This window comes from Notechis scutatus, chromosome 5, assembly GCF_049901735.1.
Source record: "Notechis scutatus isolate UNSWTSFEM ecotype Mainland chromosome 5, rNotScu1.2, whole genome shotgun sequence".
NCBI lineage: Eukaryota > Metazoa > Chordata > Lepidosauria > Squamata > Elapidae > Notechis > Notechis scutatus.
Window position 1 is genome coordinate 86187014 of NC_142013.1, and position 27661 is coordinate 86214674.

The 27661-nt window shown below is 36.5% G+C and overlaps 1 protein-coding gene across 8 annotated transcripts; it reads right to left on the minus strand.

Annotated features, from left to right (window-relative positions):
* TFDP1 (transcription factor Dp-1) lies at window positions 1–27421 on the minus strand. Of its 8 annotated transcripts, none has more exons than XM_026666737.2 (12): window positions 27149–27421; window positions 25040–25120; window positions 16629–16695; window positions 14394–14491; window positions 13292–13413; window positions 12667–12832; window positions 12163–12309; window positions 10628–10696; window positions 9980–10131; window positions 3988–4154; window positions 3074–3155; window positions 1–1263 (listed from the first exon to the last, which is right to left on the minus strand). In XM_026666737.2, exons 2-12 carry the CDS (start codon window positions 25049–25051, stop codon window positions 1113–1115), a joined length of 1233 nt encoding a protein of 410 aa, XP_026522522.1. In that variant the 5' UTR covers window positions 25052–25120; window positions 27149–27421; the 3' UTR covers window positions 1–1112. The 8 variants fall into 8 exon arrangements, with proteins under 8 accessions (XP_026522522.1, XP_026522523.1, XP_087823365.1 ...); XM_026666738.2 differs by having other exon boundaries at window positions 26990–27190; XM_087967239.1 differs by lacking the exon at window positions 27149–27421 and adding an exon at window positions 26538–26909.
* Window positions 27422–27661: the final 240 nt, after the last annotated feature.

A 27661-nucleotide genomic window follows, 5' to 3' on the forward strand; every position in this document is an offset into this window, starting at 1 on the left:
TTTGTTAAAAATGCCCACGCGTGTTTTATTAATAAAAACTAATAGTGCCACAATTAAACAAGTAAAACAAACTGCTTATATGCCATAAAATATTACAGAAAGTTTATTTATGTTTCAGTAAAAAGACTACTGTCTTAGAACAGGCAGCTGACAGTATTTGTGCAGTTAATTCTGTGAATAAATTTAAAAAGACTACCACCTGTCCTGATTTTTTTTTATAAAAAATGAAGTATTAAAAGTGATTGACAAGTTTTGAGTTAAACATAAAACATTCTCTATATTTAATTTCAACTTTATAATAGATTACTGGAAGAGGTTTATGAAACAAATATAAACCATTTGTTTCAGTACATGTCTTTTATACCATAGACTTCTAAGTATGTAAACAACTATGTAACAAATTGTTTTCAAAATCTGCCTGTAAGAAATCAGACAAATTTTTATCATTAAGCAAAACTCATTCTAACCTTTCAAGACATTTACACAGCTATACCAGCCTGGCAGTAAACATTTGCCCCCAAATTATAACTCATATTTCTAACTTCAGCAAACATAATATATAGAATTTGATGGGCTTACAATGATCAGTATAATTTTAAAAAGGGAAATAAATTCATACAATTTCTGCAAACTAACATTTTAAAAGATCCTTTTCTTTGATTCTTTGGGCATGGCATGATCAGCAAAATATAGTATAACATTTGATTGCTATGCATCAGTACGATGTCACCTAAATGCAATCTAAATAAAATGCCATTCATGTATGCATTTTGACAGGTGGACAGATTTTATTTTCCATTAAATGTGGCTACATTTCAAACTTTGTGACAACATTTAGGGGCAAAATGCATTTTCCTTCAAGTTAAAAATCCTAAGCAAAAGTAAATAAAAGTTCTGCATTAACATACTGGTATTAACACACATATCCTCATCACATGTAAAAAAATCTACATAAAAAACAAACAAACTTTACTTTATTGGAGGTGCAATTTTCTAAATTCAGACTCTTACCAGTATCTCCTTGATGGGACAATTTTTGACAATCTCTTCCTAGAATTTATTCCTGCCGCTTGCTGAATTTTAAAAATAAAAAAGTCTACAGGCAAAAAGTATCAGTCATCATCATCATTTTCATTAAATTCGTCATCATCGTCATCGTCATCATCCCCTACATAAGACACTGGTGTCTCTACTCTGGAGCCGCTGTATTGAGATCCATTGGAACTTGTAGCCAACATTCCATCTCCTCCATTTGAGTAGTCACTGCAAAATGAGCAAAGTGCATAAATCTTTCGATTCCACCCTCCATCCCAATTAATGTTTAGCCAGGAGCAGGTAACTGCAGACTCCTAAGGCCAAATACAAAAAATACTGTATACAAATCAATTATAAATTAATGAATTATTATTAAATGAATTATATAAATTAATGGAATTCAATGTAGATAAAAGTAAGGCTTTACACTTAGGTCAAACCTGGCTCAATGCCAGCAATTGTGAGAGTTCTAGTGGACAATCACTTAAATATGAGCCAACAGTGTGCAGCGGCAACCAAAAAAGCCAATGTAATCCTAGGCTGCATTAATAGTGTGATCAAGATCATGAGAAGCCTTTGTACAGCCACACCTGGGAGTACTGCATCCAGTTTTGGTTGCTATAATATAAAAAAGAGATTGAGATTCTGGAAAGAGTGCAGAAAAGAACAACAAAGATTAGGGGGATGAGGACAAATGAAGACCAATTGCAGGAATTAGACCAGTCCAGGTCATATCAGGTATGATAGCAGAGTTCTGGTATCTGAGGGGTTGTCACAAAGATGAGGGGAAAAACTATTTACCAAAGCAGCAGAAGGCAAATGTCATGCCCCTGTCGGAGTCTGAATTTGAGGAGGAAGCCGAACAGCTGACAGGAAGTGGGACTCTGTTGGCTATGGAGGAAACTGGGGAAGGACAAAGTCTGGCTGGGCAGAGCAGGGGAGAGGTAGAACAAGGAAGAGGTAGAACAAGGAAGAGGGAATTCAGAGGAAGACCCAGGCTCACCCCCTCTTCATCCTAGGGCACATAGGGAGGAACAGAGAAGAGAACAACATGGATTGCGTGGCTTACGGGGGAGGAAAGGAACTTGATTCCCTTCATTAGCCACAGCTGGGAAGACAGTTTATGCAGCAGCTGCTGGGAGCAAACGTGACTTTATCTTGTGTTGTTGTTGCTTATCTGTGTTCCTGGTATCTTCCCAACCGTGTGAGTTTTGCTGTGCCTTCAAGTCTGGAATTCTTGCTCCTACCCTGCCAAAATTAATTACCCCCGTTTGGCTTGATTGGACTTGACCATTTTTTGGACTTAATTCTCTGCAGTCAAAGGCTGTTTCTGTGAGTTTTTTTCTCCAGCCAGAAGGTAACCTGGACATTGGGGGCAAAGCTGGAGCTAATAAAGGGACTCTTTATTATCTGATGTGTTGCTTTTGTGCCATGCCCCGGGTCATCACAAGACAAGAACCAATAGATGGAAACTCATCAAGGAGAGAAGCAGCTGAGAACTAAGGAGAAATTTCCTAACGGTGAGAACAACCAGTGGAATGCCTTGACTTCAGAAGTTGTGGGTGTCCCACCACTGAAGGTTTTCAAGAAGAGACTGGACAGCCACTTGTCAGAAATGGTATGGACTCTCCTGCTCATGCAGGGAGTTGGACTAGAAGACCTCCAAGATCCCTTCCAGCTCTTATTCTACGTTCTATATTCTAGTTACGGTTACCTAGGTACCTTAACACCTACACTGGAAGTCTTTAGTGCAAAATTAATTCCAATGCTGACCTTTGGCATGGAACTGTGGGGCTCTATAAAACCTACTTCGGTGGCAAAATGGTCAATTTTGGCACCCAAAAAGGAAAATTTCTTAAGATGCCTTTTGATAAGCAGGTATATTAAAGTTTCCTAGATATCTACTGAGATCACTTTTTAATTAAATAAAAAATTAATTTAATGATTAACAATTTTAAAAAATGATAGTTTTACAATTTAGCAGATGACACTGGGTCTATGAACTAGTTTTTAAACATAAAACTCAATCTTATCTTACCTGTTGGAAAATCTTGTCCCATTTGAAGCTGAACCTGATGAAGATGAGACATATACATTGCTGATTGATCCCTGAGCCATTTCTGTAACACAAAATAACACCATGAATTAGATAGCAGTCATTCTATAGCATATGCAGCTGCAATTCAATAAAACCTCCACTGAATATAGTTTACATATATAGCACTTCAAACTTTCATATTTAATGTCCCATCAACTGCTGTATTAGTAAATCTGGGTTCTACCTTGATAGAACCAAATAGCTAATCTTTTTGAGATTTTATTTAATATAGTATTTTTGTTAAATAAGGATGGGAAAGCTTATAACTATTTGTAGACCCATTATGTAAGGGGAGGATAACCTATAAATTTTTTTATTTACTTTTCAGCATCCAGCCAGGGTGGACTTTTTAATGTTCAATGTTAGATATATTGGACATTTGAGGTTTTTTTTCTTTACACAAAAATTTCTCCCCCTCATTGTTAGTGTTCAATATTTATTTATCTGTTTTGTATTTTATTCTTGTTGGTAAAAGAAATAAATTAATAAAAATAATTTACACTTTTTAAATACAGTGAGCACCAGATAAAAAGGTGTTATACTAATGCAAATCAAATGTATTGATTATTTAGTATATTGCAATATTTTCTGTTTTCTGAACATTATGTTACAGATTTATTATGGATAGCAAAGCAGGAGATAAAATATATATTATGTATCCTGTGGCTGCTTACACCATCTCAACTATTAATATAGCCCAGCAACAACTGAAGGAATTTTGCTAACAGCAAAGTGGGTAATGTTTACGTTATATTGCACTGTTTATCATAGCTGTGTTAAATTCCAATAGCAGCTTATTTTGTTCTGAAGTTTTATTTCAAAATGTTAAAAATGTTAATTTCATTTAACTTTACCTGTCACATATGGTTCAAGAGCTTTAGGAACCAAGCTCCTTGCGTTTTTTAGATCTTCTGCTGAGCAACTTCCAGATTCTAGTCCAAATGCCATTCCCATTCGCTTCAATACTTCAATATCATCATGTATTTCAAATGCATTATCAAAATTAAATAGATATTCAAACCTAAAAGAAACCAATAGAAGTTGGCCAATGTGTTATATACAGATCTCAATATCTTTCTTCAAAATCCTCTTCTCCACTAAAATGTAAAACTTGAAAATGTAGCATGCTTAAGATAGTATTATGCTGCTGAAATGTTTTTATTTTAGAAGATCTGTATTTTTAATGGTCTTTACCACCTTTTAGTGCAATATAAACCTATACTGATAATTAGGTGTCAAAATTTTCAACTTTCAATAACATTAGGGGTGTTCAAAAGTTGTGACATGCCCTAGGGATTGTAAAGATATTTGTAAATATAATTTAAATGCGCTTGATAAATAACTACATAAATATCATAACTTTTTAACATTTTGTTTATTTCATTTGAATCATACCTATAACACAGTGCTTCAAAAGCAGCTACAGTTTACAGAACAGTATAGTTTTCTACTGAGAAACAGAATAATATATATGAAAATTGAAGAAAGAGACCGAGGGGCTAATTCTGTCTGCTAAGCTTAGCTGCTAGTCATGTCCAATGATGATGCTTTGTTTTATATGGTAATTACAAGCCAGAGTGCAATACTGACTTGTAACCAGTTTGCAACACTGATGCGATATCTTACTGGATGCACCAATCTGAGATCACTATGGTGAGCAGGCAAAGACAATAAATTCTCTATGTCAGTGGTCACCCCACACTGAAGTAAAAGAGGTTTGAAAATTTATTGAGTCCTGAACACTGTAAAAGGCCAACTTAATAATGACATTGACAAGTATATCTGTATCATATTGAATAGAGCACCTGTATTAAGATTAAGAAAGAATATCCATGATATAGGAAAATAATAAAAATGTCATGAATCGTAAGTACCACTAGTATTCACAGAAAAATAAACTTAAGTTAACTATTAAGGCAAATCAACATTATTTAAAAGAAAAGGAAAAATTCTAATTTAGGAAACCATATAAAATTATATTACCAAGAAATAAGCACTCAGTTCTTTAGAAGAATTGGATACAGGTTCCCATCTTTTTGATTACCCCATGAATTATTTAGAAAAAAAGTCTGACTTAGCTCAGATAAGGAATTCTATAGGTAGCCCTGACTTACTTACTACTTCATTTAGTAATCGAAGTTATGATTGCTTTGCAACCAATCCACACTTTTATGACTGTCACAGGAACCTATGATCGTATGATTACTATTTGTATGCTTTCCAAACTGCTGGCTACAAAAATTATTCCTAAAATTCAATTAGAATCCATCTTCTTGTGACTTCATTTTCTTTTTGTATTGTTTAATAATTGTGAACAAGCGTTAAATCTTCTGTGCAACATTCTTTTGTGTATATGAATAATACAGGTAATCCCCAAGTTACCAGCATTCCCTTAGCGAACGTTTGAAGTTACGTGATACTGCCCCTCCAGTGTTTGCGAAAAAGGCCAGTAACCACAAATCTTGCAACACTACGGCAGTTGTTCGCCCTTATGAACAACCAGAGGCTCTGCAACGTTTGTCCTGCATGTTGCAGACCAACATGGGGTGTCCCACTGGATCTGGCCCCCGGATGCTCCATTTTGGCCTTCAACGGGCTGGGGGAGGCCCACAGAAGGCCAAATGGAGCGTCAGAGGGCTGGATTCAACCCTCAGAAGCTCCATTTCAGCTGGCAACCTGCCGGGCGAAGCCTGTGCCCAAATAGAACTGCAGAGGGGTGCACAGGGCTGAGAGGCTAGAGAGAAGACTGCTAGTTAGATCTTCAAAAGATAAGTCACCCAGTGCAGTAGGTGGGAGGAAGCAATTGTGGGGAGCATGAGGTATTTCAGTGGGTCGAGTAGACCTTGGTCTTAGGCAAATGGCCTGTTTCATCAGTAGGCCCTCCATGGCCTTCCCCACCCTGAAATACCTCATGTGCACTTAATGAGCCTCACATTCAATTAGTGAATGTGTGGGCGAAAGGAGGGGGTAATCCTGTTCAAGGCATAAGACTCACTCTCACGAATCCTTGGGTTACGAATGGAATGGGCAGCCTTCATTACATTCGTAACTCGATGACTACTTGTACTTTGTTCCCGCTCAGTCTTGTCAAGCTGAACATTACTGTTCTGACATTATTTCTTTTTGGTCTCAGTTTCTATCTGCTGAACATTTTCTGTGCTTCAACATTTTCAACTGGAAATGCTCTGCAGTTGGGTTCAGGATGGAAAACATGGCATGTACATTTCCCTGTTGACTTCAAAAACAATGGGCAATACCACGTACAACAAATTACAAAGCCTGGTAAGACTGTAGAATATCATATCAAGATGTGTGGTATACATCAGTGGTGGTACTCTACTGGTTTGGCCCAGGGGTGGGATCCGACCGGTGTAACTACCGGTTCAGTGGCTACATGTCACGTACGCATGCGCGCTGTGCGTGCAATTAACAAACTGCTGAGATACCTGGACAGCTGAGCAGCGCTGCACACAGGTGCGTAGTGTTTGAAAAAGCATTTTCCTGCTTTTTCAACCGCAGCTGTGCCATGCGAAGCAGCTGAGGGTGAAAAAGCAGGAAATAAAGGACAGGTAAGAGCCTAGGCAGGAGAGTGGGCCAAAACAGCAGCAGACACAGAACCGGTTGCTGTTCTTCTGCTGCTCTTCAGAGCTACTGATTCTACAGAGCTGGAGAATCATACCCCTGGTTTGGCCTGGTTCTGGCATACCAGTAGTGCCGAAGATTGGTGGAGATCGAACTGATTCTCTCTGAGGAGCTGCTAGAGTTGCTGTTGGACCCACCTGTCCGCCGGGGCTCCCATACTGACCTTTATTCCCTGCTTTTGAAGTGCAGCTGCTTTGTGCGGCACAGCAGATTGCTGCGCGTCAGCTGCTGAAGCGACAGGGAGAGTGCAGGATTGCAGGTGGTGAGTAGGAAAGCCCCTGCGCAAAGTGTTTGGCATGTGCGCGTGCCCAAGGTGTGTGCGCTCATCAAGCCACGCCCATCACACCGGTGGTAAACTATTTTGAAACGCACCACTGGTATACATATGTTTTCTTTAGTACACGATCCAGTGCATTACCTGCTTTTTTAAAATCATCTGTTGCCCTGAAATTCTTTAACTTGAGTCTTAGACATTGACAAAAATCTGTAGAATGTAGTGATACATTCCGCTGAAGGGCAATAATTTCTACAATGGTTTCTGTTAAACTCTTCTGAATTTTGCATTGTATTAACCTGCTACTTAATAATCAAAGGTGTAAATACTGAAGATTTTGGTAATGCTATGAATGTCATGTTCACACAAACAAAATATTGTTTCATTAGGTAAGCTTGATAATCTACTCTGAGACAAGACACTACAGGAAAAAAACACTTTCTGGTCAAGCTTCCTCCCAATCTGGCACTGGAAAGCACATCTGAAAATTATTCAGATGGGGTAGAAACTGAAGATGAATTCTCCTTATTTAGCTGAGAGTGATTATGTATCTGCAAGATCAACACCACTAGATCAGCATCTTTCAATGTACTGAACCAGAGGATCTGCTATGGATTGACATTTGCTCAATGTAAATTCTGGCTTCTAGGTGCAATTATAATCACCAAACCTTGCTACCAAGAGAACAGGAGTCACATGGGTCAGGGAATGGCTGACAATGTTGAGGCACAAGAGGATTTTTGGAGACAAGGGCCATGACTGAACCCAGAAAGTCTATTTCTGGCTAGATCCAATATATTCAGAGAGTAAAGCTCATTATGGCAATGGAAAAAACAAAGCACAGTATTGTATAAGAGTTGTACCTGAAAATTAGAGACAGAATGGACTCTAGACAAGATTTGCTACGAATTGCAGGAAAATATGTAGACTGGTTCAAAACTGAGAATGCAATTGCATGGCAACTGGTTCTGAATTTCTTTCCCAGAGACTGAGTCTATAATCTGATCACTCCCAAATAGTAGTCTTTTAGCAAAAATAGTATAGGAAATGGTAAAAGACATCAACTTTAATGGTGCTATCAGTAAAACAAAGTCTAAAGAGTTTAATCATGAAAAAGCAGTCAATTTATGCTTCTTTTTCTTTTATGGTGCTGATATTGGTGGTTTTACTGGTGTCAGCGCTCCAGAATCAGAAGCAGTTTGTGTTTACAACACATCAAACAATGCCCTCAATCACATAGGCAATGCAGCTTTATAAGAAAACTCTAAACCACAAATGTGCAAAGCTACAAACATGCAGTGGCTGGAAGATGGGAGTATCTATAAAGCCTACCTGAAGCACATCAAACAAGTCACCCAAACTTGTTTGCTAGGGAGTGGAGGCAGTGAGGGCATGTTTAATTACATGCCTTTGACTCAAGCAGGTCAGGTTTCAAAGATGTTGTTATACTATGGGTAAAACATCAGAGAACCACACCAAAGATTTTTCTTAAAACTGAGAATTGGGTGGGATTATTATCATTATGAAATCAGGTTCAAGGTGACTTTGAGTAGCTCTTTTTTCATGCAAGGCAGGTCTCAGGGAACAGGTGTAGCTTAGCCAAAACCCCAAAGCTTCATATAGGTAGCCCTTAGCAACTGCTCTATTTAGTGACTGTTCAAAGTTACAATGTTCTGAAAAAGTAACTTTACAACCACTCTTGCTCTTACAACCACCGGTGTCCAAATGATCAACATTTGGATGCTTTACAACCAAGCAGCACAACTAAATGAGAATTGACTCAGTCAGTCATCATATGTTTTGCTTAGCAAAACAATTGAATTGGCCTCAATTGTGGTCATTAAATTAAACTATGGAGAATAAATCATGCCCTGTACTTCAAAGTATGAAGACTGCTATCATGTCTCCTCAAGTCTTCTGTTCATTAGGCTAAAAATACTTAGTTCTTAGCTGTTCATCATACAATTTAGCCTCTAGACTTCTTTCTTTTCTGTACACTCTATCTAGAGCCTCATCATCTTTTTTGTATCATGGAGACCAGAACTGAACAGAGTATTCCAAATGTGGCCTCTCTAGGGTGATGCTATCACTTCTTGTGATCTTGCTGCTCTCCATTGATGCAGTCTAGGATAGTGTTCCTTTTGGCAACCATAGCACACTACTGACTCATACTTAAGTGGTGGTCCACTAGGACAACCAAATCCCTCTCACAGTTACTACTGTTGAGCCAAATACCACCTATTCCATACCTGTGCCTTTGGTTTTTCCTACCCAAGTGCTCTTACTGGTCTTGTGCTTGACAACTTTCACACAACTTTGTCCTGATTTCTAATTCATCCAACTACAACCTACTAGTCTGTACTCTTATAGAATGATGGTGAAGGGTCTTCTAACTTTATTACTGGAATTAAGTTATTGAAATCTTAAATGTGAATATCAAGTTTCCAGAGATTTTTCAATAACCTGATTTTCCTTGTTGAATTATGAGGTACATTAAAGTAGCAGATCCCATGTCAACCATAAACACTAAGAATGGAAGTGGTTCCTCAGGCAAGAAATAACTCTAGTACAGTTAGAAGGCAGACATGGTCTGCCAACGAAGAAACTTAGTATTCCAATATTTTATTTTCAGTGTTAAGTTCAATCATTCCCCATGTAAACACAAACTACGTATCAACACAGCTAATTTTAAACACCTGAAGTCTAATGGGAACAAAGTGACAGTAAAGTCTTTACTAATGATTCTTTGTGTCCTCAGATACACCTCCCCTTATATAAATTAAAAAATACAGATAGAGAGGATATGATTGGCATGGAAAATCAGTTTAAACTAACAATATCAGATTTATAACATTCCATCTTTCCATTCACAAGACCTCATACTATATAAAATCAAAATAAATTATTTTTTCTGGGTATTAGTAACTTACTTGTCATTAGAAATACTGCAATCAATTACAGTTTTCTTGCTGGTGTTCACTATGATAAATGGCAAGTGAATGACAGAATTAGAAGTTGGTGGTCTATTTGCTTGCTGCTCTGCATGACGATTTCGCTGAACAAGATTTTTGAAGGCAATTTGCTGTTAAGGATTTAAACGCACAAAGTTTGCTTTTTTAAGATTTGGGAAACAATTTGCATTAATTCATCTCAATACCCTTAAGCAGGTTACAAGACCTGGTGATCTCAGAAGTTAGGGAAATCTGGTCATGTGCAGTAGTAGATGGGGGACCACCTGAGCATTTCAAGTTTGTTGACTAGACAGGGGAGTTGAAAAAAGGAATCTTTTTTTAAACTGGCAAACTATTTCTGCAATAATGCCAAGAAAATGGCTCAAATTTAAGTTATTAGAGATGAAATCAACTCAAGGGCATTTTTATTTTTTATTATAGTCACTTGTATACCACTCATTCATCAAATTCCTTTTTAAAAAATATAAACCCATGTATATTTGAGAATTGTTGAAATCATGAGATTGACATTGAATTAAGAGTTAAAGAGAAAACCTGAATTCAAATGTATATTTTCAAGATAACATTTAGTTTAGTAGGAAGAAAAAGTATGCTACTGTTCTATACCTGAAGAATTAATTCTTGTAGTTGTGACTGTTTTTGCTTTATTCTTTCAAGTCTTCTCTGCCTCTCCACCTTAACAAAAAGAAAAATACTGCAATAACATTGAATTAATTAAAGATGTATATTTAGTATATTAGGACCTACTTTAAAGGTTTTACTCACCAGAGTAACTAAAGCAGCATGGAACTAGTTTTGCATGTATAATAACATTTATAATTGTTCTAAAATAATAGAATCAGAGTATCAAACAACTCCAAACGCACATTTTTTTTTCAAAAGCAGTTTCAAACTAGCTGTGCAGAAATAAAATATCCAATATTTTAATTATGCTGAAACAGTTTTGTAAAATGTTACCTATTCAAACAGACTAAGAGTCAGCAATTTTCTTGGCATGGAACAGTTATTTCCAAAAATAAAGCAAAGACAGGTAGTCTTCATTTAATGACCCTAATTGGTACCAGAATTTCTGTTGCTAAGCAATGTAATTATTAGATGAAACATCATGTAACTGCACTTCTTAGAGACAGAAGTTCTAGCTGTTAGGCCAGGAATATACCATTGCACTTCTCCTGCCCTGCTGCGCTCCTCTCCACTTCAACTCCCATCACCCGCCTACCTATCCATTTCTGCACTCTGTGGCTACTAATTCATGCCCAGTTGACCTTCACTATCTTCTTCCTCCTATTGTTGATGAGGCATGTCTGGCTGAAACAGTTGCTGGCCCTTTGCGAGGTGTCTGCACGACCTTGTGAGGGCCTTGGAAAACTGCCTGAGCCAGGTATGCTTCATCAACAGTGGGAGGGTCAACTAGTGCAGGCGAGAGTGGGCAGGGCAAAAAGGCAGGGAGACCAATGGATAGTGGGAGTTGAAGGGCATACTGTCATCATAAGATCATGTGACCCACTCAAATTTTAATCATGTTACTATGAGATGCTGCAATGGCAGTAACTTTGGGCCATAATTACTACTTAACGCTGTTGGAATGGTCACTGAATGGTTAAGTAAGGATTAATTATATCCCAAATTCTGAACCATTTGCACATACAGCAATATTACTATCACTGAAATCCAAACAGTATATAAAATTCATTACATATATAATTGCATCAGGCAAAATACCTATTATGTAATCAGCCCATTCACAGAATGAAATATTAACTAGAATATATCAACTACTTCTACTGTATGTATTTATCCTGTATTTCAAATACATCTGAGGAAAAATAAACCACAAACCTATACATCAGTTCTTGTTCTTGTCTTGTGTTAATTTCCAGTACATTAAGAGAGTCCTTTTAACAGTTTCCTCCATATTTTTAGGTTTTTAAGTAAATTGAATTGTTTTTTCTTTTGCAGGATACAATTATGAAAGCAATGAAATCACAAAATACTACTTTGGATATGAATATTAAACAAGAAATCAACCATATGAAATCCATAAAGTAGATGGAAGTGCAAAAATATAAGCAGTCATTATATTTAATGAGAAAATCCATTAAGGAAAATATTAGAAATGGCCTATTTTCAACAAATTTTACCTCTAAATTCTGGCATTCCTGAGCTGAATTTGTAGGTAGACCAATCCATTTGATTTCTTTCTTTTCCTTGGAAATAATGTTCATGGCCATAAGAACATTTAAGGCATCATAGACCCGTCGCCTTATATTTTTCTGATCATAAGCCTGCTGTAAACATCATAAATTAAAGTATCAAAATACTTGCAGTTATACTACTTAGCAATATAATCTAGCACAAGGGTCTTCAAACTTGGCAAGTTTAAGGTTTGTGGAATTCAGCTCCCAGAATTCCTGAGCTAACGTGACTGGAGTAGGAATTCTGGGAATTGAAATCCACAGGTCTTCAAGCTGCCAAGTTTGAAGACCCCTGATCTAGCAGATTAGACAGACATTGCTATCATCAGTTAGTCCAACTGATGACACCCAGAGGAGCAATAAATGGGTATCCTTATTAAGTAAAAGGGAATTTTTATGAGAAGTCTGTATAATTCATTAAAAATTAATTTAAAATACAAATATACTTACTGATTCATTTGGTGAGATGTGAGCATCTGCAGTACTGAATTCTGCAACTAACTCATCTGCTACTTCATTGTATGAAGTAGTTCCTTTCCTCTGAACCTTCTCACAAACCTTCATAGAGAAGTGTCGTAAACCCTTGCCATTCTTCTCTCCCTTTTTGTTTCGTTTCCTACAAAAATACAATTAGTTATAGGTACACAGCTCCCTAATCCATTTACAACTCCATACATAAGTGTTACATATTTTACTTTTTAAACAGATCCTGAACCATTCACTTCATTTAGTTTCAGTATACGTGACCAGTTTATTTACACAATCACGACCAAACACATCTACAGATAAAAAAGAATCAAAGAAAATAAATATATTTTATGACTCAAAACATAAAACATATGCTTTTATAGAAAAAAAGCTACAGTCTGAACTAAAGAAGTATATGTTATATCAACATCCTGCACCATAATATACTAGGGAAAAGAATAACTGCTGCTTGAGAGCTTATTATTTAGCAAATGCCAGATTGATTAAAAGTTTTGTTGTCAGAGTTAAACTGCCTATTTTTGAAGCATATATTTTTATTTCCTACAAAACTATAATTCTAATTCTAATTTAACTGAAAGTTACTTACCCAGCAGACCAAGGTGAAGAATCTGCAGTCTGATTCTGTGATACAAAGTGTGTATTGGGAGTATGTGGACTTCCTACTAAAATAGTATTTGGGGCTGATGGTCTCTGTGGTGTACCAATAACCTACAATTAATAGAAAACTATTAGAAAGAAAGAATTATTCATTATTGTGGTGTTATTAGCTTCCTTAAAAAATAAACAATTCCAACTTAAATATTAGCCAAATTAAATATGTCTACCTTCAGGACACAATCTTTAAAAAGCTTATTTTTTCTCTCCTTCAATATATTTATCGATACTGTAACTAATTATTACATGAATAATAATAATACTATATTTTTGTATTTTTTCACTTTGTTAAGAAATTAAGTATTGTTTTACAATGTGTAACTTTGTTTTTTGTTCGTTTCTTGTTTGTTTTTCTGTTATTATTTAAAGCTATAAAAATAAAATTTAAAAAATAAAAAAAATCAATGAGAAAATGGTGGTTTTTATTATACTTTCAGTTCTGAATCCTGCTGTTAGGAAACAACTAGCCAGGTTTTTATTACCAACTGTTCCCATTAAAAAGCTCCAGATGTCAGAATCCTGGAATGAAATTGATAGGAAGTTCTTTTATCTTAATTTTATCTCTTTTGTTTTGCCTTGTTGGTTCTCTTTTGTTTTAGCAAATGTATAGGGTGATTTTATTCCTTTCAGCCTGTTTTTATGTGCTGTCGTTTTAACACTATAGCTGCTTTCCTGGTCACTGGTGGCTAATAAATACTATTTCAGATATTACTTTAAGTAGTAAGTCATGTATCTACAGTACAACATGCAATGAAAAAAACTATTATACTATAATCCTAGTATAAACAGGATAATGGATTTTACTATATCAACTTAATTGTATGTTCAGGTATAAATAAAATAAACCAGAACTGACAGGGCATTCATTTTGCCTTGACAATGTAAATGCTTTTTCTACAACTTTGGAATAAATATCCTTATGTCTCACGTGCCCAACACTTTTCCTATAAGCAGGTGTGTGCATATTCATGTATATGTGTGTTAAAAATTATCATTACAATTTGATTAGTAGATTTTTCTGCAAAGCCTCTTACCACTTGTTGTGCAATGTTGACATTCGACGGTCCGAATGTTTTTGGCAAAAGCTGTTTTCCAAGTGTTGAGGGGTGAACAGCTACTAATGAAACAACACCTAAATGTCCACATAAAAAGTTAAAAAAGAATTAACAATTGACAATGCATGTAACTTCCTACCTTAAACTGAATACATGTAACAATAGAAACAAATACAAGATGTTTTTAATATTGACCCAGTTTCAGATCTTGTTCCAATATACAGTACACCTCCATATAACCTTCCAAGTTCAACAGTTTAATATTTTTGATGCTTGCAGGGATTTATTTACAGTATTGTGTAAAAGCCTAGGATAAGATGTGGAATCCAATGTTATGTGAATGGATAATTACATACATAATAAGGTTTCCCTCTTACTTATCTTGTCCTTGTAATCTTTTTAAGTTTTTGAACTATTCCGAAGAGTTGGAGAACTACCTATAGTAGATTCTGAATTCCTAGGAAAAGGGATCATCAGCCACTACAATTTTAAAGCTTCCGCCTGGAAATATGAAATTAAGTGTTCAGCTCAAATACTTAAGATCAAGCCGATAAAACTATTACTTCACTGTACTTAATCTATCTAAATAACCAACACAAATATAGATCAACTTTGCTTCAACTTAATATTAAGATTAAATGAAAATGGATGAGAATCTCTGTATTTACAATTTAGCAATTTTTCTGTTTTGGTAAGACTTCAGTGTCAAAACTTTCTAATCCTACTAAAGAAAGTTGCATTTTTACTGTATTTTCTAATTTAACTTGGAAGTCTGAATTTTGAACATCCAATGTATATACAAATACTGCCACCCTGTGGTCAAAAACTTTTTTAAAATAATGTATCTGATCAAATTCCTAAAAAAAAAAAAAATTACTTAGCACGATATAAAATACTTCCAATTTGAGCACTGACGATGGAGAATGAAGAGGATAGTCATTTTTATGCACAATTTGCACATCTGAGGTTATTTGTTCACTGCCCAACACTAGGTATGTATCTGAAATTAATCTGAATTATAATCTGTTACATTCAAAGATAAAGAATATGAAAATCTAGATCAAATATGAAAAAACATTATCTGCTCTATGTAATCTACCAGTTATTAATCATTAGGAAGTGACATGCTGACATTAATTTTGCATCATTAGCAGTAACTCTCATTTAATTAATTTAACATTTGTGAGCCCATTGTTTAATAACATTCTAACTAAAACATTTGTAAACAGTGATTAAAAAACATGTGGGACAAAATAACCTTTACGTAATATTCATATCTTTAAGCAGAATAAATTCTTATAACATATATTTTTCCTATTATTACTTAAAATTCAGTAATAAAAATACACGTCATTATCAACATAAATTTTAACAGACAAATAACAGCTCAAATGCAAACTGGCATGCATGTGTTCAGTTTAGGGAATAAGTGTAACTTTTTAAGGAAATGCTGAATTTCAGTGGAAAACAATGAAAAAAATATTGTTTTTATATCAAACAGTGCATGCTTCCCTTATTCATGAAAAGCCCTACCTAATTATTTGAATATTAAAATCTTATACATTTTTTAATTTCTCCTTCACTTTTAATTTTCCAATTCTAGATGAACTCAATGCATTCATCCCCTCCTTCCAAACTCCACCCCGCAAAAGAATTATTCATTAGATTACAGGTAGTCCTCAACTTACAATCACAATGGAGTCTGAAATTTATGTTGCTAAGTAAGAAATTTGTTGAGTTTTTCCCCATTTTAGGACTTTTCTTGCACCAGTTAAGTGAATCACTGCAGTTGTTAAATTAGTAACATGGTTGTTAAGCGAATCTGATTTCCCCAATGACTTTGCTTGTCAGAAGATCATAAAAAGATCATAAAAGTTGATCACATGGCCTCGAGACACTGCCATCATAAATGTGTGTCAGTTGTTGGGGATAATGCAATGGTCATAAGTGTGAAAAATGGTCATGTCACTTTTTTCAGTGCCATTGTAACTTCAAATGGTCACTAAGTAAACTGTTGTTAAGTCGAGGACTACCTATGTTGGGGAGTAGTAGAGAAAGGATGGAGAGTTCCATTCTTTCTGCAACAGCTTTGTGCATTTTTCTGCTGAATGTAAAAAAAAGGCTGCTTCTCTCCTCCAGTAGCCTTTGAATTTAACAGAAATCTTCATACCTATACAGTGTCATTTCTTAAACACAAATGACAAAAAAAGTTACCTTTTCCTGGACTAAGATTTTGATCTATAAAAACCTTTAACTCTCCATTAGCTTCAATGAGACCAGCCTATGAGAGAAAAAATAACCCATGAAAAATAATCTATAAACAAATTATATTCTGCTATCAACTTTTATAGTAGAAAAAAACATTTGTGTTACAATACTTGATTTTATGGCCTTGAATAAATCTTCACTCTTTTGGCTTTAGCACATGTTTTAAAAGACAGAAATATCAAGTAATGCAATTTCTTCTATGGTTACTTAAAATATTGTCCATTTACACACAGCCATAAAAAAATAAATATGAAAAACTATCTTATGTACATTAGCTGAACGTTTTTTAGAAAGAATATTTGGAAGGAATATGATGATGTTCATCAGTTCAACAAAATGTCTTTCAGCTATAGAATCAATATCCTAAATTAAACTACACTGAAGAAACTAAGAGAGAGAATTGCAGAACTGTTCTTGTAATCTTTGATAAGTGGAAAACAAATAAACATTCCCAAAAGATGGGAGGAGAGTAAATGTTATTTATTCCCATATTCAAAAACAGGAAGGACTCTGGAAAATACAAACTTGTCTGTTTGATATCTGTACCAGGGCAAAGATCTAACAGCATGCTTGCTACAAATGGTTAGGCTTACTACAAATATGCAATTGGGCAGATCAGTAGTTCTTGAAATTTTTCAAACCATGGAACTAGTTTTAAAAAAATCCTGCAACCCCTAATGAACAAAGTTCTGATAATACAAAATAGTTGTGTTTAAATATATTTTCTTTTCTTTCTTTCTTTCTTTCTTTTGGGGGGCGGGGGGGCGGCTCAGAGAGCTTAATCTCTCATCACTCCATCAAGAATCCTGCAGAATAGTTTTAAAAATTCTGGGCCAGCTGGTACTGCTTTTGATGTACTCACAGTTGACTTTAATGAGAATTTGTTAATGATTCCACTTCAGCTTGTAGGGATGGACTGTACATCAAAGTCCTGAGTCTGAAGTCTGCAAGTGTCATAAAGGTAGGGCAGGTGACAACTAATACTTTCAGATTCAAAATATTTAGACAGCTTTGAGCCATGTTCTGATTTTTGTACTATGAAATTAAGAGAAAGAAATGTACATTTCTTGTACTGGGAAGGAAAAGTAAAAGACGTAAGTTTAGCATCGGGGAGATCTGGCTTGGCAGTAGTACATGGAAAAGGTTTTGAACCAGCAGTATGACACAGCTGCTAAAAAGACTAAAATGCTATTTTGGGATGTGTTGGTAGGAACATAGAATGCAGGTCATAGGAAATTTATTTATTTAACAGTTTTCATATAAAAAGAAAAAGAAACAAGCAGGAGAAAAAATAATTGATGCAGAAATATATCTGTAACTGGACAAAGGAATAAACAAGATTATATTGTTAGTACTCAGTATATCTTTGATTCAAAATTAACCATAATAAAATTAAATTACATTTAAGTATTAAGAAAGTTTAAATCTCTGAACAAAATGCTAAAATCTTCATTATTTGTTGTATATGAATATAAAAGTGAGAAAAGAAAAAGACTAAAAACATTATAAATACATTATAAATTTCTAACTTCCTTTGTACTCCAACTAATGTGCAATATTTAATTTGTTAGTGCTTATCTTTAATTTCAATTTTAGTTGGTTCTTAAAACCCATATTATGAATAATTGTATTTGCCTTGCTGCATTATATATAATATGCAAGAATGTGATTCTTGCTTAAATTTGCTTGTACTTCTATTCTTAATATATGCTGTTAATGTTGCCATGTTTTTATGTTTAAATTTCCAGTCTGATTTTTTGGGTTAACATATCTCTTTTATAATGTTGTCCTAAATTTATCTTTTTTTGCCATAGACATGTAATACCTTTTATTAATATGGTTTGGAATTATGCCCAATAAAACAGTTTCATATCAAATTTGATTTCTAAATTCCTTGAATAGTTCTATGAATTTATTTCCAATATTTGTTGAGTATTTTTTCTACCACGATAAAATATTCCTTCTATCTCATGACATTTCCAAATTTTGTTAGTAAAAAAATCATTGCACTCTGCCTTGACCTGAATGCATTTGGAGCCTTCATCCAAATAATATCAATTTGAAAAGCATGACAAATTGGAGCAGCTTTAGAGTTTAAGATAATTAGAGTTGGAAACTAAGTCTAGGTCAAACAGTAGAGTCTAGAGTATGTTTAAATTCAGTAACAGTCTTAAAATATCAGGATCGTTATATCAAACAGGAGTCCTAATGGCTCCTGCCCTAAGCAGGGGGATGGACTAGATGTCCCCTAAAGTGCCTTCCAACTATGATTCACCAGCCTAACTACTGCTCTGTACATGTAATGAACATAGCTTGGCACATTTCTCCTCAAATATAATGGGAAAAAAACTTTTTTAAAGTTTGCAATGAAATTTCCTCCAAAATATATTTGTGTAGATATCCAGCACTCACTACAAAAACCATCAAATATTGAAATAAGCTAGTATTACACCAACTTCAACAAATCTCACTGCAGTTGCTGTTGAAATATGTCATCATAACCAGCTCATATATCCCAATATTAAAATAGATTAAAAGGGAAAATTATATGCCTTGCTAAAACATGCTTCATTTCCTAATTTGTTTAAATCAGTGTTCCTAATTTAAGTTTGGTGTACTGTATTATTGCAAAGGTTTAGAATTGTTGTGGCAGAGTTTTTTACTCTCTAGGATAACTTTCCAAGAATATATAAAGCTATGGCACTGATGTTGCATAAGACACGGCTTCTCCTCTCATAGAAGAATGTTTTTAAATCAAATTCATTTCCCATCAGGTAGTCCAGAAAGATACCAAGATTATTTACTACTGCATGCTGTGTATCTATGACAATATAAACAAGATCATCCCTTTATGACCTATCCAAACAATTTCAAGTAGAGTGATGGTAACTAGCATATAGAACTAAATAAAACCATAAAATAATTAAAATGCTAATAAAAATGTTATTAGGGAATTCCATCAAAACCAAAAGAAAATCTAGTTTTAGTTGAACAGACCCTCAACAATGATAATTGTTTTTCTCCTAAAGCTTATATAAACCAAAATGCATTCATTTAAAATAGGATTCATCAGGATCTTTATTTTGTTAATCAAGTTCACAAAATAAGCTTCATCTATTTTAGGACTTAAAACCTGAGCAGTCTCAAGAAAGCTGGACCTGAATTTCTTGCCTCATCTTGAAACCTTAAGCTACAATGCTCCAAATGCTACTTCTGCTCCGAAAAGTAACAATGAAAACAGGTCACTTACAATAGAAGAACTACAGATTAGAAATTCTTTATTACAAACACATACATTTTACTATTGTAACTAGTGCAAAATAGTGCACCACATAATAAATAAGGAACTTTATTCTGATTTGGAGAAAATAGATACCTTTCGCTAATACCTTTTGAGTAAAATTTGAATTATGCTCTATCCAACTGGGCCATTTCACAATTAAAACTACAGAGATAGGGGTAGAATCACAGAGACTATATAAATAATTGCATTAAAATATTTCTTTAAGATAAGAATTAAAAATGAAGAAATTCAAGGTTTATAAATATAAACCATTTGTAAAAGTAGTTTCCATCAACTTGTCCACAGCCAACCATTGCCTTTCTAGAAAAAGTTAAGCAAGGTCAGACAAATTACCCTAACTACTAGGATGGGAATCCATCAGAAAGTCAGGATTGTAGATTGAAGTGCAAAGTTGGAAAAACATTTAAGACGATGACAAGCTGTTGTATCTTATATGCACAATTTAGATTATTAAAAATACTTGTCTCACATCAGTATGTACCACATTTTTAAATTGTATGAAATGATTGTGAAATATAATTTAATGCAACACCACATTCATAAATTCTCTAATCGTGTGTTTTACTTGGGATCAAATAGCTTTGCTGAATAATCCAATAAATTTTAACATATCCACCATTATGCACATGTGATAACAAAGTCTACTTATTTTGGGTTACTTGATTGGGTTTGCTATGAACACTTCAACTCAGAATACAAATTATTGCTGAGCACTACACCAAAGTCCAATATAACCCTGAGATATATCTTTCACCTAAACTAGAAACAAATTGCAATTTATGTTCATATCAGAACTTATAAGAGATGGTTTAATCATCATGACTTTGGAACATCAAACCTGAAGATATGATTTTGATTTGAAATCTTTAAATTATTCTCTGATAAACTACTTGTGTACGAAACAATTCTTATTTTATTTTGAATTAGCCTCTAAATCTTTCTTTTGTTTTCATATTACTTTCTGAGTAGATTATGCAAGCAGTCCATAGTCCACATATTTGTTAAGGAATCAATTTTTAGGTTCATAGCTGTTTCATTAAAATGAATAGTTCAGAATGGTTATACTTGAAAAATACCAAATGTATTTAACATGAACATTTAATCAAAATAAATTTATTTAGCTAATCAAGTCAAAATGAAGTTCCAAAGCATTCCCAACTAACTCATCTTTCTAGTTTTCCTTTACAAACAAAGTAAAAATGATTTAAAGAGCTTGAACTTCCTAGATTACTTTCAGCTACATACAGTTTAGATGTATGAAAGCAGCAGACAACATGCTATGGCAATCAATGCTTTTCCAGAAGACACAGAATCCTTTCTTACAAGGTCATATGCTAGACAGTCACTTAAATGCAAAGGGAAATATTCACACCAATCATTTAATATGTAACAGATATTCCTTTTCAATTTTATAATTCTTTCTAAAGACATCTTTAATTCATTTTCTGGAAAAAAAACACATCATTTAATGTTATTAGATTAAGTCTGTCGATTTTAAAATCAAAGTTTATGTGAGGGATACATTTTGTTTAGCAGAAAATGACGTATTTTGAATGATTGGCTGTAAAATAAAAAGAAATTAGCTTTTTAAAGAGTATGTAATGCCCAAGGGCTCTTAATAAGGTAAACATTATTAAAAAATAAACAAGAGTATTTTATTATGAAGTGTAAAAACATTCAAATGTTTCAAGTGTTCCCAACTCAGAACATAGTGCTCCTAAATTCTGACTCAAATTCAAGACAAAACCAGGCAGATTATTCCACATGGTTTTGTGTGACCAGTATCACAGTCCTGACTTAAAAAATAAATTTTCCAAACTATGCTGACTTGGAGAATAATCCTAATAACCACTAACTTTAAGGAGTTGGGAATTTTAGATTCTCAGTTAAGCACGTTTATTAAGAACATCCTGGATAAGAAAATATTGTTATCTTCCCGTTTTAAAAATGTTTATTATTAGAAAGTTAGAGCTCACCGGTTGTCAGTTATTTTTCAGACAATATGCCAAATGCAAAATGTGTACTCTACATGTACTGTACAATACAGGTATGTCCTCAACGTACGACCACAATTGAGCCCAGAATTTATGTTGCTAAGTGAAACATTTGTTAAGTGAGTTTTGTCCCATTTTATGATTTTTTTTTGTTACATTTGTTAAATGAATCATTGCAATTGATGCTGTTAAGTGAATCTGGTTTCCCTTTTGACTTTGCTTGTCAAAAGGTAACAAAAAATGATCACATGACCCTGGGACGCTGCAGTCATCATAAATATGAACCAGTTGTCAAGCATCTGAATGTAAATCACCTGACCCTGGGGATGCTTCAATGGTCATAAGTGTAAAAAATGGTCATAAGTCACTTTTTTTAGTGCCACTGTAACTTCAGTCAGTCAGTATACGAAGTGTTGTAAATCTAGGACTACCTATATAGGTAGCACTGTTATATAGTTGAGCTCATATGCAAAATAAGCCCACTCTAAAAGAATGTGCATAAAGTAATAGCCAGAGAAAATTGTTACTTTCTTATACTAAGCTTTGCTGATATTATGAAGTTAACATGTTTTGAGTTTGAAAGTGTTTACTGAAATATTCCAACTATTCCAGAAGTGTTCCAAGCTTGAAACAGCACTAGAATATGTTTGGTAATATCATTGCAATTGTTTCAAACGCTGATCTGGACATTTTGAACTTGAAAATGAATCACAAGGTCATTGGACAATATAGGTTAAACAAATTTAATTTTAAAAAGGCAATATGATTTTTGATACTGAATGGTTTTTAAGTCATAAACCTGCACCTATATATAGAACTGTCTGGTTTGGTTCTGCAACCCAACAGGACAGACACAGATTTCAGAGGATAATTAGGACTGCAGAAAAAACAATTACTACCCTTCCATCGAGGACCTGTATACTGCACAAGTCAAAAAGAGGGCTGTGAAAATATTTACAGACCCCTCACATCCCAGACATAAACTGTTTCAACTCCTTCCCTCAAAATGACGCTAGAGAACTGCACACCAGAACAACTAGACACAAAGACTGTTTTTTCCCAAACGCCATCACTCTGCTAAACAAGTAATTCCCTCAACACTGTCCAACTATTTACAAAGTCTGCACTACTATTACTATTAATCTTCTCATCACTCCTTATCACCCATCCCCTCCCACTTGTGACTGTATGACTGTAACTTTGTCGCTGGCATCCTTGCGATCTATATTGACTATTTCCTAGTATGATTTGATTGCTTATTTTGCCCTATGACTATCATTAAGTGTTGTACCTTATGTTTCTTGACTCTTGACAAATGTATCTTTTATTTTATTTATACTGAGAGCATTTGCATCAAGACAAATTCCTTGTGTGTCCAATCACACTTGGCCAATAAAGAATTCTATTCTATTTTATATATTCAAGATATTATAGAAAGGTTTCAGGGTTCCAGGACACACATCATCTCAGGCTTATTCAAAGCTCATATTCCTACTTCAGATCCTCCACTACATAAAGTCTGCAACATTCTATTTATGATTTTAGCAAGCAAACAATATGAACATCTATTTCCCATCCTATAGAGAAATACATCTTTATGTAGCAGTCAAATTATGTATGCTTACACCCAATCCTTAGCATGTTCAAATATAGTTGCATGCTTTAAGGTAATTAAAGTCTTCTATAAGTCAGACTTCATTTATGAACTGAATGGACAACAGGAAAATGGTATATATCATTGCCTTGTTCTGAGTTTTAATGGAATATATATACAATTATTGTTTAAGCTTCCAACTAACCTTCCATGTATATTGAAGGTTAATTGTTCACTTGTATCTAATCTGTAATAATATAGTAATATCTATAAGTTGTTGGATGCAACTGATTCAGTTAATATTTAGGATATGCAACAGGTTGCAAATCAACTGATGCCTATGAAAGCTTGTTCAGAAATACAGTTTGAAATAAAAGGTGTCTTAATGAATAGTTTAAAATGGTTTGATTTAAATATAAAGTTGTGGACTGCTGAAAATGGTGTAGTCCTCTTCTTGAGCTTCGTAAGTAAACTATTCAAACTAACAAACAACTGACCAATCAATGCCGTGGTAGATCAGAAACTGTGATTTTTTTAAAGTATCAAATGGTTATCCAACCAATTAAATTTCTGCTCATATGTGTGGATTAAAGTGAACTAATGGTTCCTAACTCTGAAGAAAGTTATAATTAAGAAATAGTGATTTAAAACTTCAAGCAAAACTTATCTGATGATTTGAGTAATTGAAAATGTAATTAAAGCTAATACCGTTAAAAATTATGTACACATTCAAGTACAATAAGGTTATATTAGCAGAAGTTTAAATATATACCTATAGATCATTAGGTAATTATTACAAAATATTGTATCTATGATACAAATAATCATGAAACAAAGTCAGCACCAGATGAGCCATCTAAGTTTTCAAATTTAAAGCTTCTTGCAATATTAAAAATTATCAACAGATGAAAACAAATCATTAGGAAACCTATCATATGATCCACAGCAAAATTCTAAAGCAGGATTTTTTTTTTTGAAAAATACAAAGGTAGACAAAATGTAATCATCCTTTTGCTAAAAATAGGCAGAACTACTGGTGATCCAAATAAAACTGATTCAAATCAATCAATTGGTTCTTTCTAAAGTAAACTGGTAAAGAATTGGTTCTTTTCTAAGTAAAAAAAATAAAAATGTACTTATAATGGGTAGTACTAAGATAAATAGTTTTGCACTGGAATTTTATTTTGATAAAATGTGGCATGTTTTGACATTGTTAAAACCACAGCCTCTGCCTAATAAGCTACTTGTCTTGTTTGTAGATGATGGAGTTTATGATATACTAAAGGTAGTTCAGCTATGCTGAGGAAGGGTGCAACTATAATTCTTGGAATACGGTAATAGTTCCACTGATATAGTTATTATTCAATAAAATATATCTGCTTTCTTCATTTTAGCAACAGTAATAAATTCTATTATTCATTAATCCTAGCAATAAATCTCTAAAATTATTTACAAATATACTTACATCTTTTGCCATGTTACCAAGTCCAAAAACAAAAATGTTTATTTCTGATCACCACAGGAATAGAAACAGTTGTATTATATTCTGAAAAAGAAAGGGAAGAATATAGTTAAGTGTAAACTCCCACACATTTCATATTGAATACCAACAGTGCTCAGATATTGTTAGTCGTTCAGCTTGGATTTAAACTAAGTTAAGATTTGCAAAAGTTCTCTTTCCCATATGGGGCAGCTTTAGTCCTCAAGGAATTTAAGTTTCTTTCTGATAATTTTTTTAAAAAAATCTAAACGGAGAAACATGGTGGGTGGTGTGAGCAAGATAAGGTCCTATCCAACGGTGCACCGAGTTTCTGAGAATAATTATGCCTCATAAACAAAGATATGCCCAACCTAAGCGTGCAATGCCTGCCCCTTTCCCTGCATTACAATTGCTAGGCCTCGGGGCCCAACCCCCAATGCACTCTTTCCCAATCCCAAACAAAACGCACGCCGCTTCCTCTGTGCAAATAGCCAAGCAGGCCGAGGCAATTTATGTAATGTTTCCACGAGGAGGAGGGGGAGCGGGCCCTCAGCCCCGATGGAAACCAAGCAAGCAGCAGCAGCAGCAGCAGCAGCATCTGTGCTTCAGAGAACCAGTCTCGCCAGCCCCCGCCTCCTGCACCTACCCGCCCCTCTCCGGGGCCTCAAGAAGCCCCGCCAGAGCCCTGGAAGTCTAGCCCCGCCACACCAACTGCCTCCCGGAGGGAGAGGGACGGCGGGCCACCCAGGCACCACTCTCCCCCTCGTTCCTGTGTCAGCGGCCCGAGGAGGGAGGGGAAAGCGGGGAGGTCGGCGGACTGAAGAGGACAGAGAAGAGGGTCCCCTTCCTCATGTTAAACCATCCCGCCTAAATGCTCCGCCACAGCAGGAGGAGGAGGAGGCGGCGGCGGCGATACTCGGCTGCCGCTTCCTCCTTGCCTGCCACCTGTCCTCACGACAACCCTCCCCCCAACCTTTACCTGAAGCGCGGGCGAGGAGTAGCCGAGAGCCAACGCCATCCCCCACCACGCACTCCCGAGCAATTTCCCCCACCCACAGCGCCGCCGCGCTCTCACAGGAGCCAGAGATACCAACTGCACATGTGCAATGCGCCGCCCTCCCAAAAAGCCCCCGGAGGGGGGCGGGAGACCTAGCGGGCGCCCTCGCCGGCAGGAGGGAGCCCTGTTTGGAGGGACGCTTCAACTACACCGCCCCCACCCACCCACCCACCCCGTTGCACCAGTCGCCAAGTGAAACCGCAAACTGTCCCGCAGTCCTGATAAAGCGGGAGGAAGGCAACGCGGGCTTTTTTTTTTTTTTTTTAATCGCAGCGTTGCCCTCCAACTCCCCCTGTTCGGTTCCTTTGGGGAGAGCGATGGCGGGAGGACCTTCCTTACACAAGGGCCCCCGGTGGGGGGAAGGGGAAGGGGAAGGCTGGACAACCGACCCCGCGCTTCAGCACGCAGTCGCAAGTCCCTCTTAACTGTCTTGCAGTCCTCGAGGGTGCAGCCTCTGCACGTTGGCTTGGGAGCAAAAGATCCTCGGTGACTGTTGCACGCCAACTCCGCGTGCAAAGGGTCGGTCGAGGGACGAGACCGGCTGCCTCAACCTGAATTGCGCCGCCTCCGGAGTAATTGCCCCTTAAAAACCAGTCGGTCTTATTTCCACCCCGCTTGGCTCCAATTAGAACCCAGAGTTCCCCATTCGATGCGGACTTCCAAGGAAGCGAGCCTTGCCAGGCGGCGGGGGAAGCTGCTTCTCGGGAAGCGTGAACCGAAGGCGGCGGCAGCAGAGCCGGCCGTCGCCGTTCTCCGGAGAAGCGCTATCACCCCCTCCCTCCCCTGCCCTGCCAAGTCGCGGCTCTCCTTCCTGGCCCCGAGGCTCCGTCGAGCGCGGCGGGCTGTCGTCCTTGACGCCCCGTAGCTGCCCCTCACACCTGTTCGCGCTTCCCGCACAGGAGGCGGCCGACGACGACCAAGGGGAGCCGCTGCCCCCCGCCTCCTCCTCCTCCTCCGCTTCCTCTCCCGCCGCGATCCCGCAAGGATGAGTTTCTTGGCGGTTGGCAGGAAGAAGGGAGGAAAAAATTGAAACTTACACTTTCGTGCGTCCCTCCGGCGTGACGCTGCGCGCTGGAGCTGACGTCACGGAGGGAAAACGTGCCCCACATAGACAAACGCGAGGAGCTAGTTACACCCTCCCCCGTCTCCTCACGCCAGACGTTTGTTTAGCCAAGCCCACTGGGGCGGTGCAGGGGAAAAAAAAAAAACCGCGCGCATGCGTCAGGTTTTCGCGCCTTCGGGATGCCAACACGCCTTTCTGCTCCCGGAGACCAAATGCGCTAGAGCGGTTGCTGGTGGCTTCGGAATCCGCCAGCTGGCCCCCACCCCGCCGAAAGCCCCGCCCTCGCGAAATGGAAGGCTCTGTCGGGAGGAGCGCTGCCCCGCCCACTGGAGTGAATGATCAGGGCCGCTGTAATAACTTCCCCCATACCCCCCCGCCCGCCTGACCTCTTTTAGTCTGCAGACGGGAGCGCAGTGGCTTCCAACTGCGTAGGTGATCGGTGGCTTCCTGAAATTCGCAAAATATTCTCAGGGCCGAGAAGTATCTG